The 12424-nt window shown below is 51.3% G+C and overlaps 1 protein-coding gene across 2 annotated transcripts in view; it reads right to left on the reverse strand.

Moving 5' to 3' along the window:
* Window positions 1–10865, reverse strand: part of DDX11 (DEAD/H-box helicase 11) — a 29594-nt gene extending 18729 nt beyond the window's left edge. For both annotated transcript variants that reach the window (XM_021710039.1, XM_021710038.1), the window contains exons 1-4: window positions 10715–10865; window positions 4716–4964; window positions 4129–4215; window positions 3667–3824 (exon numbers count right to left, since the gene is read on the reverse strand). In XM_021710039.1, coding sequence (XP_021565714.1) covers window positions 3667–3824; window positions 4129–4215; window positions 4716–4964; window positions 10715–10858 — 638 coding nt within the window. In that variant the 5' untranslated portion in view covers window positions 10859–10865. The remainder of the gene's footprint in view (window positions 1–3666; window positions 3825–4128; window positions 4216–4715; window positions 4965–10714) is intronic.
* Window positions 10866–12424: the final 1559 nt, after the last annotated feature.

Consider the following 12424-nt stretch of genomic DNA (forward strand, 5'->3'; position numbering starts at 1 on the left):
GCACGCGCCTGTAGTTCTGGTTACTTGGAAGGCTGAGGTGGAAGGATCGCCGGAGCCCAGGAGGTCAAGGCTGCAGTGGCCGGGAGTGGGAACTGCACTCCAGTCTGGGTGACAGAGTGAGACTCCACCTCAAAAAAAAAAAGGAAATGCAGTTGCCTGAGGGGCACGGTGACTCCGAGCCTGTAATCCCAGCACTTTGGGAGGCTGAGGCTAGAGGATTGCCTGAGCCCAGGGGTTTGAAACCAGCCTGGGCAACTTGGTGAGACTTCATCTCTACAACACATCAAAAAATTAGCTGGGCGTGGTGGTGCGTGGCTGTGGCTCCAGCTATTTGGAAGGCTGAGGTAGAAGGATCACTCAAGTCCAGCAGGTCAAGGCTGCAGTGGCTGTAAGTGTGTGCCACTGCACTCCAGTCTGGGCGACAGAGTGAGACTCTATCTCAAAACAAAAAAAGAAATTCAGCTGCCTTGTGCTGTAGAAGAGTTATTACAGGGTTGGCTTCATGGTCAGGAGAGAAGTGTTCAGTCTGCTCTGTCTCAAAGGCTTGGACTTAAATCATTTGTCACAGCCTGGACAAAGCCAGCAGGAGCTCAGTGAGAGGCTGTATGTGTGAAGAAACGAAAAGCAAAAATCGCACATTCAGAGTTCATGTCCTTCGAGGCTCATCTCTCTCCAAACGCCAGGGTGTTGGAAGTCCTGAAGCTGTCTGCCAGAATAACGGCTCCTGTCAGACCCTAAGGAGCACTTTGTTCTGCTGATGTTCACGCACCCCACCAAGCTCCTTACCTTGTCCCGAAGGGGCCTAGTCTAGGGAAGGCGGGGAGCTGAATGCCATGCTGGAGGCGGGTGGGAGGGGTCGTGACGCACAAACTGCTCGCGATACCCCCAAAACATACAGAGCAGCGCAACTGGCTCCACCCTGCGCAGGGGCAGAAGTCATGGCCCCCTGCACCCCCTTCTCCACCACCAGGGCAGCCCTATTCTCCCTCCCTCGAGGGGCTCTGGGTAGCACTTAGGAAACGAGAAAAGGGCGGGAGAAACCTTTTGGAGGATGAAAATGCCAGCAAGGAAACAGCTGCACAAACGCGGCCCCTCCTTCCTGTCTGGAAAGTCCTCAGCAGAAGTAGGAGAGACCAGAGTGTTCTCCCAGTCCCACTCAGTGATCTCTGGGGGGCCATGCTCCTGACCTTGGCTGTGGTCAGGAGGATGGAAGGTGAAATGGCCAGAAGCCATCCAGCCCCTGGGGGTCCAGTGCAAGAGTCTTCTTGACTTTGCAGGGATGGGGAGGGCCATCACAGACCTTCTGCCAACAAGAGTGGAGTCTCAGACCCTCTCCCACCAGTAAAATGCACCTGCACACAACTTTCGTAGATAACTTCCCGAGGGCCTCAGTTCCCCTTCAGCCCATCCACAGACCTCTGACATTGTGGCACTTCTGAAGTTCTCCCTGGAAATTCTACTATGGGCCTGGGACTAACCGGTGTCTGTGCGTTCAGGTCAACTCACTGTTGCCGATCACACCCATATGCCAGACACTAGGGCAGCTCTGAGAATGTGAGATTAAAAGATGTGGTTCCTGTCTGAAGCAGCTTGTCGCCCAGCAAGGGAAAGGAGGGGCAGACCAACGACTAAGACACAAGCAGGAGAGACCCCTTCCAAGCTGGGGGTCTATGAGAAAAAGAGAGCGCAGCTGAAAGAAGAGGACTTCAAGAAGGTGAAGATAGCCGGGCATGGTGGCTCACATCTGTAATCCCAGCACTTGGGGAGGAGGAGGCGAAAGGATTGCCTGAGCCCAGGGGTTTGAGACCAGCCTCAGCAGCATGGTGAGACTTTGTCTCTACAATAAATCAAAAACTCAGCCAGGCGTGGTAGCGTGCACCCATAGTTCCAGCTACTTGGAAGGCTGAGGCAAGCAGGTCGAGGCTATAGTGGCCGTGAGCGTGCCACTACACTCCAGTCTGGGCGACAGTGAGACTCTGACTCAAAAAAAAAAAGAAGCAGGAGAGACCCCTTCCAAGCTGGGAGCCAAAGAGAGATAAACCCATAGCAGTCCTCCTGGCTTAGGGGATGAGCCATGACCTTCAAAGCCGAAACGACCTTCCCAATGCCTGAGTCAGACCCCATCACTCCCTTGCTAACCCCCCCACACCTCCCACTCGTGAGAGTGCCATCCAGCCTCCCCCGGCCTTGGGGCCCACAGACACCACCAGCCGTGTCACCCCCTCGTTCACGCTTTGCTCTGGCACCTGGGCCTCCTTTCTGTCCCTCCCACACACCGTACCCATTCCCAGGAGCACTAGGAGGTGCAGAGCAGCCTGACTAGGGCGCTCTTCTCCAGGCCTTCCAGGGCTCTTTCTTGCTCCCACGGCACCCCGGGAAGGCCTTTCCCGACCCCTCACCCAGAGGTGCAGCCCCACACGCCATCCACCTCTCCCTGTCTCACTCCCCTCGCAGGCAAGGGGGCTGAGTTCACACAGGTGCTATTTGTGCTTGCGCACGTCTGGTGCACGTAAGCTCTCTGAGGGCAGGGCCATGTCCGCCTCGTTCACCTCTAGAGCCACAGCATCCGGACAGGGCCACACGCAGACACTCGACCGGCACTGGTGAGAATCTGGTGTTTTCTTTTCCGTCGGAGTCTCACTCTGCCACCCAGGCTGGAGTGCAGTGGCAGGATCACAGTTACCACAGCCTTGGCCTGCTGGGCTCAGGTGATCCTTCCACCTCAGCCTCTCAAGTAGTTGGGACTACAGGCATGCGCCACCACACCCGGCTATTGTTTTGTTTTGTTTTGTTTTTTGAGTTGGAGTCTCACTCTGTCGCCCAGACTGGAGTGCAGCGGCCGCTTCCGGCCACCACAGCCTCGACCTGCTGGGCTCCAGCGATCCTTCTGCCTCAGCCTTCCAAGTAGCCGGAATTACAGGCATGCGCTACCACGCCCGGCTGATTTTTTTTTTTATTTATTGTAGAGATGAGGTCTTGCTGCCCAGGCGGGTCTCGAACCCGCGGGCTCAGGCAATCCACTCACCTCAGCCTCCCAAAGGCGCGGGATTACAGGCTGAGCCACCGAGCCCGGCTACCCGGCTACTGTTTTTATTATTTACTGTAGAGATGAGGTCTCGCCAAGTTGTCCAGGCTGGTCTCTAACTTCTGGACTCAGGCAACTCTCTTGCCTCTGCCTTCCAAAGTGCTGGGATTACAGAAGTGAGCCACCACACCAGCCTAATCCAGTGTTTTCTACCTCACCCAGTATAGCTCATGAGGGAGAAACCTACAAGTCAAGACCAACAAAAGCTTTAAGGTGCAAAGAAAAACGAAGGATGCCTTGATGGCTCATGGCATACACTTTGCATGGTGTGGCCTGGTATTCAAGAGCATGAGCTCTAGAGCCAGAATGGCTGGGTTCAAGTCCCAGCTCTCTGCTGACCAGCCTTGTGACCTTGGCCAAGGCAAGTCACCTCGCTGGGCCACGGCTTCCTCGTGCACAAAGCTCAGACACAAATGCTTCTGCCATCCTGACTGCTGTGAAGGCCACAGAGAACACACGAGGCCAGTGCCTGCAGGCAGGAAGGGCTGGCTCTCGCTGCCTTCAGCATTCTGGGCCCTAAGAAAGACCCTGGCAGGCGCGCGGCAGGGCCTTGGGTGGGGATGGAAAAGCAGCCGTCTCACCCACTCCCGGGTCTCCTCTCCTCGTCGCTCTGGTACTCGGCCAGGACCAGCTCCTCCTCCCCAGACTCCAGCTGCTCTGGCTGCTCAGCCCCTGTTCTTGCCGCCAGCATCTCCCGGCTGAGGCGGAGAAGACTCTCGGTTTCTTCTTCTTCCTGCCTCTGGGTAGCAGCATTGCAAAGAGGAAGAAGCCTGAGTACTGGGGCCCCTGCCTCCTTTCCAGAGCCAGCCTCCAGTATGGCTGTCACCAGGGACAAAGCATGAACACAGGCCTCGCCGCCTGCCTGGGGAGGAGCTACTCCCAGGTCCCAGGCCTCCAGCTCTCCAGCTGCCTGACTTCTAGATGAGGAGCGCTCGGCCACCGGGCTAGGGAGGGGAGACTGAGGTCCTGGCCACTCCCCACGCGTCTCCAAGCAGTATGACACCGCCTGGACACAATCCCGTCCCGCCGGGCGTGCCACTCACCCGGCGCTTGGCCGCATACTTGAGCTGCGCGTTGTGCTGGATCTGCTGCAGGCGTTCCTCCCGCTTCTTCCTCTGGACCTGCTCCGCCTAAAGGGTGAGACAGCCAAGGAGACTCTGCAGGAAGCACCAAACAGGCCTTCCCGGAGTCGGCTGCTGGGCCTCCGCCTGGGGCAGCTCTCCTGCTCTTGCCAGCGCCCAAGGGCTGAAACATCCCCTTAACCTCTGCACCATGCAGCCTCGCTGCAAGAGGTCTGCACACTCCCTCCCAGAGCCACAAACACTGTCCATCAGAATCACTCCTTCACTGAGTGTGCAGCCACTGAATGATGCCACCAACAGCAACAATTAGGTTTCTTTTCCAGCAAGTACTAAAAGGCAACCGCCAGCCCCTTGCCTGGAGAAGCCCTATGACATCCAGCGCAAAGAAGACAGCAAAGGGGTAGCACCATCAGTTCAAGGAAGCTGACAGGGTAGCTAAGACTGCACAGGCCAGGAACACATACCGCCTGAGTCTCGCCATGAACCTAAAATCACTGTTGAAGCCTGTTTCCTTGATCGCACCCACTTCCTGTCACTCCAGATCGCACCTTGAGTCGGTCCACCAGGTCCCGTTCTTCTTTCTTTTGCACAAACTGGGTAACCCAATCCGGTTCTCCAGCAGGCCTCAGGCCGTCTGCGGCCTCTCGACAGGAAGATGAGGGAAATGGGGACGCATTTTTCTCATCATGTAAGGAGCCAGCTCCAGTTTCAAGGAGACGGGCCTCTTCTTGAAGCTTCTTCTGTTCAAAGTCACGGAGCCAGGAAAGGGCGCCGCAAATAAGACTTAAGGACTTTCCCTGCGGGAAGAAAAATGGCCTTCAGAGAAAAAACAAAGAAACTTCCCCCATTGTAATAAGAGCTTCAAAGATCTGGCTTTAAATATGAGAGGATGTTCTAAGATCAGCCTGGGAAAGGAAAAAAAGGAATAGCAGTAGCCAGTAAAAATCAGAAAAGGGGGGAAATTGGGCCCAAAATGCAAGAAAGCACTTCATCATTTAATTTTACAGCTCACTGTTCTTAAAAATAAATAAATAAATTAAGTATTTTATCAGGTTATATATAAATACTGCAAGTTAACATAATTAGAAGTAGCTGAGAGATTAAATAGCCCCAAAAAAGAATTAAGGCCTGAAAACACGTAGCATGAAATCCCACATACTTGCCCGGGGGAGCTGCAGTTGACTCCAAGTACTAATGCAGTCGATTTGCAGATACAGCATGATCAGTCACATGAGCTCCAGCATTTATATATATATTTAAAGCAAATGAATTGTTCCGAAGAACACTACTGTTGACGTCAAAGGCCAGAAATAGCCGAGCGCAGTGGTCCATGCCTGTAATCCCAGCACTTTGGGAGGCCAAGACAAGAGGACTGCCTGAGCCCAGGAGTCTGCGACCAGCCTGCACAGCAGGACCGCTCACCAGCAGCCACGGAAACTAGAGGACAGAGGGCACAAGCCAAGAGGGAGTTCTCTCCAAGCTGGATCACGTCCCCAGCCAAACTAGCGGCACCAGTCAAGGGAAGAGGCAGAAGAGCATCTTCAGGTGAGCAAAGCCTCAAAACTTACCTCCTATACAACCCTCCTCAGGAACATGCTCTATCAAAACCAGGAAGTGGCCAGGCTCGGTGGCTCAGTCTGTAAACCCAGCACTTTGGGAGGCCGAGGTGAGTGGATTGCCTGAGCCCGTGGGTTCGAGACCTGCCTGGGCAACTTGGTGAGACCTCATCAATACAATAAATCAAAAAATAAGCCGGGTTTGGTAGCGCACGCCTGTAGTTCCGGCTACTTGGAAGGGTGAGGCAGAAGGATCGCCTGAGCCCAGCAGGTCGAGGCTGTGGCAGCCAGGAGCGGCCGCTGCACTCCAGTCTGGCCGACAGAGCGAGACTCCAACTCAAAAAAAATAAAAATAAAAATAAATAAAAGTGATATATTCTGGCCAGGTGTGGTGACTCACGCCTATAATCCCAGCACTCTGGGAGGCAGGCCAAGGTGAGAGGACTGCCTGAGCCCACAGGTTCAAGACCAACCTGGGCAACGTGACGAGACTTCATCTCTACAATAAATCAAAAAATTAGCTGGACATGGTGGCACACGCCTGTAGTTCCAGCTACTTGGAAGGCTGAGGCAGAAGGATTGCCAGAGCCTAGCAGGTCAAGGCTGTGGTGGCCGTGACTCCAACACAAAACAAACAAATAACTAAATAAATCGTTTCTTTCTTCATCTCTTTGTGTGTTGCAAATCTTTGTATTACTCGGATTTCTCATTACCAGCACATGCCTCTGGCATGCCAGCTCTGACAGTGTTGCACCCCTCTGAACCCTAACATATGGTATTTTGTTACTGCAGCCAAACCATAGTAAGACAGTAATTTTCTATAATAGGAAATCATACTGAAATCCACTCCATCGTATGCTATGGGAGGAACTGGCACAGGCATATTAGAAACTAAATAACTACACTATAGCCTGGGCAACAGAGTGAGACTCCAACTCAAAAAAAAAAAAAAAAAAAAAACAAAGAACTAAACAAACCTAAAAAAGACAATACTCAGCTCTAGAAAAATAAAAAATTGTTCAAGGAAAAAACATAAGCATAATATGCTGGCTGATTTAGCAGAGACTAAACACGGAGAACTGACTATACTGCAAGGACGGGAGGCGAGGCACAGCAGCTCACACCTGTCATCCCAACCCATCGGGAGGCCAAGGTGAGAGGACTGCCTGAGCCCTGGAGTTCTAGACCAGCCTGGGCAGCATCTCGCTGGATGTAGTGGTGTGCACCTGTAGGCCCAGCTGCCCAGGAGGCTGAGGCGAAAGGACCACCTGCACCTAGGAAGTTGAGGCTGTGATGAGCCGTGATCATGCTACTGCATTCCAGCCTGGGCAACAGAGGGAGACCCTGACTTAAATAAGTAAATAGGCTGGGCTCGGTGGCTCAGCACAGGCTGGGATTGGGAGGCTGAGGCAAGTGAATTGCCTGAGCCCGCAGGTACGAGACCCACCCAGACAACTTGGCAAGAACTCGTCTCTACAAAAACTCAAAAATTAGCTAGGCAAGGTAGCACGCACCTATAGTTCTGGCTACTTGGAAGGCTGAGGCAGAAGGATCGCCGGAGCCCAGCAGGTCAAGGCTGCGGTGGCCGGGAACATGCCACTGCACTCTAGTCTGGGCGACAGTGAGACTCCAACTAAAAAAAAAAAAAGAAGCCGGGAAAGCCGGGAACAGTGGTACATGCCTATGATCCAAGCACTTTGGAAGGTCAAGGTGAGAGGATTCCCTAAGCCCACGGGTTCAAGGATAACCTGGGCAACTTGGCGAGACCTCGTCTTACAGTAAATCAAAAAATTGGCTGGGTGTGGTGGCATGTACCTATAGTTCCAGCTACTTGGAAGGTTGAGGTGAGAAGATCACCCGAGCCCAGGAGGCTGAGGCTATGGTGGCCGGGAGCAAGCTAGTGCCCTCCAGCCTGGGCGACAGAGTGAGACTCAACTCAAAAAAAAAAAAAGAAAGAAGCTGGGAGCAAGTGGCTCAAGCCTGTAATCCCAGCACCTTCAGAGGCTGAGGCAAGAGGATAGCCTGAACCCAGGGGTTCCAGACCAGCCTGGGCAACTAGGAGAGACCTTATCTCTACAATAAATCAAAAAACTTAGCCAGGTGTGGTGGCACACACCTATAGTTCTAGCTACTTGGAAGGCTGAGGTGGAAGGATACCCTGAGCCCTGCAGTCAGACTCTAGCTTAAAAGAATATTTAAGTATTCTTCTGCAAATGCTAGAGAAAAGAGAAAGAACCTTAAGGGTCTAATCAAGAAACTAAATTTTCTAAATTTGACTTTTTAAATAATATGCATTATTCACTGATTAACTTTTTAAAATTACTTTAAGCAAAAAAGGAGAATATGTTCAACAATATCTAATGTAGCCAGCAGTCATCAATATGAACTTAAAACATCCACATCGGGATATTCAAACCAGGAAGTCACTAGTGATTCTAAAAAAACATTTCAGGGGGTTGGCAGTGGATGAAGCCATATGGAATGGGGTTTAAACAGAATGTAAGAATGCTAACAGAAAATAATCTTATCATACTCCCAAGACTTCAAACTTTATTATAAAGCTACAATAATCAAAACAGCCTGGTATTAGTACAAGGACAGACATATAGACCAATGGAACAGGACAGAGATTCCAGAAGCAAAACGTCAATTTCTTAACAAACTCATCTTCAACAAGCCTCTACCACTCACCACCAGGGAGAGGAGGACCTATTCAGTAAATTGTGTTGGGAAAACTAGCTGACCACATGCAGAAGATTAAAACAAGACCCTTACCTAGCATCATACACAAAAATCAACTCTAAATGGATCGGAGAACTAAACGTAAAACCTCAAACTATAAGAACCTTAGAAAATGGAGGAGACATCCTATGGAAATCGGAACTGGCAGCCAACTCCTGATCAAAACCCAAAGTGCCCAGACGATAAGAGATAAGATCTAGCCGGGCTCAGTGGCTCAGCCTGTAATCCCAGCGCTTTGGGAGGCTGAGGTGAGTGGATTGCCTGAGCCTGTGAGTTCGAGACCCGCCTGGGCAACTTGGTGAGACCTCATCTCTACAATAAATAAATAAATAAATCAGCCAGGCGTGGTAGAAACACGCCTGTAGTTCCAGCTACTTGGAAGGCTGAGGTGGAAGGATCACCGGAGCCCAGCAGGTCAAGGCTGCGGCGGCCGGGAGCGGCCACTGTACTCCAGTGTGGGTGACAGAGTGAGACTCCAACTCAAAAAAAAAAAAAGTGGAATACATGATTGATTATTATGCATCCAAAAGAAGGACAAAATTATGAACTTCACAGCAACTTGGATGGGCTTGGGAGTCTATAATACTGAGTGATTTATCACAGAAACCAAGAACTGAGTACCACATGTGGTCACTCATAATCAGACCTTGAACAATCATCATAATACTATAAGAAAAGGGCCAGGCTTGGTGACTCAGCCTGTAATCCCAGGACTTTGGGAGGCTGAAGCGAGTGGATTGCCTGAACCCGTGGGCTTGAGACCCACCCAGGCAACTTGGCAAGACCTCATCTCTACAATAAATCAAAAATTAGCCGGGCGTGGTAGTGCGTGCCTGCAGTTCATGCTATTTGGAAGGCTGAGGCGGAAGGATCGCCGGAGCCCAGTAGAGCGAGGCTGCGGTGGCCGGGAGTGGCCACTGCACTCCAGTCTGGGCGACAGAGTGAGACTCCAACTCAAAACAAACAAAAACAAAACAAAAAGTAAGAGCCTCCTATGGACTAAACCTGCCAAAGTCTGCTGGAGGACATGGACATGGCAAAAAGGCCCCCAGGTTCTCATACTGCAGGAGGTCTCGGCCCAGTTGGGGCCTCACATCAATATACACACTTCGCCGGCACACAGCATTTGCTGCAAAACGTCATAAACAAAGGGCAGGAAGGCCGCTGGGGACCACTTGCCTCGGCCCCAGTCATCCCCAACGGCCAGCCTCTCATAGGTCCCTCCCTCGCTCCAGGTTAGGAGGCAAAACTTAGGGGCCCCTGATTGACTACCTCTAGCGTTCGTTAACCTAGTTCCTAGAGACCAAAACATTGTGCTCAATCTGTGAAAAGCCCAAATAACTTCTGTATTTCTCTTTTTTTTTTGTGGGAGTCTCACTCTGTTGCCCAGGCTGGAGTGTAGTGGCACTCGTGGCCAACGCAGACTCAACCTGCTGGGCTCCGGTGATCCTTCCGCCTCAGCCTTCCAAGCAGCAGGAACTACAGGCACGCATCACCATGCCCAGCTAATTGTTTTATTTATTTATTTATTTTTTGAGTTGGAGTCTCACTCAGTCGCCCAGACTGGAGTGCAGTGGCCGCTCCCGGCCACCGCAGCCTCGACCTGCTGGGCTCCGGTGATCCTTCCGCCTCAGCCTTCCAAGTAGCTGGAACTACAGGTGCGTGCTACCACGCCCAGCTAATTTTTGATTTATTGTAGAGATGAGGTCTCACCAAGTTGCCCAGGCGGGTCTCGAACCTGCGGACTCAGGCAATCCACTCACCTCACCCTCCCAAAGGCGCAGGATTACAGGCTGAGCTCCGAGCCTGGCTTTAATTGTTTTATTTATTATAGAGATGAGGTCTCGCCAAGTTGCCTGGGCTGTTCTCAAGCCTATGGGCTCAGGCAATCCTGTCACCTCGGCCTCCCAAAGTGCTGGGATTACAGGCATGAGCCACCGCACCCAGCCTCTGTACTTCTCAATATCAAACCAGCTGTGTGCCCAGAAGACTCTGGAGAGCTTCCCTGTGACGGGTCACAGTTTCCACTGCCATCCAAACTTGCTGACCTTCAGCCTAATTCTTCTTAGACCGTCAAGCTGAGTTTAGCACTTGAACAGAAGTGACCATTACCCAGAACGATAAACTGAGAGACTACATTGCCCAACAGCTTTAAGCCAGGAAAATCTCTGCAAAGGCAAACAGAGGCAAACATGAAAATCTCCGCCACTACGTTGTCTTAATCACGGCCTCTCACTAGTCATACTCACGGTGCCGGTTGGACTCTCAAATATTCCAATCTTGCCAGCTTCCAAAACCTGGTATAACTCTGTCATGAAGTCTTTCTGGATGGAATAGGGTGTGAAGGGGAAAGGAAAATCGATGCCATCAGCATTCTGGGTTTTATTATCCATGGTCCTAAGAAAAATAAATATAGCAGCTGTCTCATGATCCAGGAAGAAGCCGCTTGAAATCCAGAGCAGTGTCTGACAGCAGTCTTTATACCTGTTTCAGAATTTCTCCTTGGTTATACATTTTTGTTGCAAGCAGAGACCATGGTCTCTCTACCCCTTACATGTCAATGTGAAGCCACACCAGAATCATACAACCCATCTAGTGATATTTAGTGGCTCTAGCAAAATGTAGCCCAGGAAAGCCCCTCGAGCCAATGTCCCCTGCCATTTCGTTGCTGCTTGGATACCTTTCTAATGCCTCTACGAAACGCGGAGCGCTTTCCTACGGAAGACGTGCACCCCTGGGATGGAGGATGTTGCTTGGAATACTTTGGCAGCACTCTTCCTTTACGTCTCTGCGACGCGGCCTTCACGTGTCAAAGCTGCCTGACTCGATACTGCTGTGAAGACCTGGAAGGGCAAGGCACACAGAGACTGACGAGCTCCCCTTGCTTGGCTGCAAGTTAACACGCGCACCCATTTCACACAGCGTCTTCGGTTTGCTTCCCTCCATCTCCACCTCCAGGACCAACCAAAGCCGCCTCCTCTAATTTCCCTGGCCTGAAGAAATAACAGTGGGGAGAGGGTGAGCAGAGCTAGCGCAAAGGGGCTCACCCTCACGCAATTTACTTATGTAACAAATACTCATATGTATCTCGTGACTCTAAAATGAATACAATAAAAATAAATAAGAGCTTTCTGTTTAGCTCTAGTCTGGAGAGCTCTCTTCACAGCCACTGAGTTCTGGAACCGTTTCCCAATACCAAGACCACAGCATTTATCTTTCCTTACCAGGCCAAGGTCTAAGAATGTGTGTGTCAGGTCTAACAAGCCAGCCAGTCCTCGCAGTCAAAGACGAGAGGCAGAAGCTGGGAGAGAAGGGAGTCTAATCTTTGCCATCAGCTTACAGAAAGACAGTACACGTCATTACCAAAAATCCACTCAAAGCAACGCAGACTCATTCAAGTATTTATACCCAAAATTCATAGCCCTTTACCCACCCCGAGGTAAGATTAAGAAGACTATGTACAGTTTCAGCATGACTCACAATTTCTGACCATGAGAGTCTCCTGGTCAGGCTGACGTTTTTTAGATAACATTCTGGAATTTACATGTTCTGTTACACTTTCCCAGAAGAAGGGGTAGACAACTGCAACGTTGGAAGGAAGAGAAGTTCACATTTAAAATGATGGCTTGGGTAGGGCATGGTGGCTCACGCCTATAATCCCAGCATTTTGGGAGACTGAAGTGAGAGGATTGTGTGAGCCCACAGGTTCGAGACCAGCCTGGGCAACATGGCAAGACCTCGTTTCTACAATAAATCAAAAAATTAGAGCCGGGCTCGGTGGCTCAGCCTATAATCCCGCGCCTTTGGGAGGCTGAGGTGAGTGGATTGCCTGAGCCCACGGGTTCAAGACCAGCCTGGGCAACATGGCAAGACCTCGTCTCTACAATAAATCAAAAAATTAGAGCCGGGCTCGGTGGCTCAGCCTGTAATTCCGCGCCTTTGGGAGGCTGAGGTGAGTG

Source organism: Carlito syrichta, unplaced genomic scaffold (genome assembly GCF_000164805.1).
Source record: "Carlito syrichta isolate Samal-C Ts95f unplaced genomic scaffold, Tarsius_syrichta-2.0.1 Scaffold287945, whole genome shotgun sequence".
In the NCBI taxonomy this organism is placed as follows: Eukaryota; Metazoa; Chordata; class Mammalia; order Primates; family Tarsiidae; genus Carlito; species Carlito syrichta.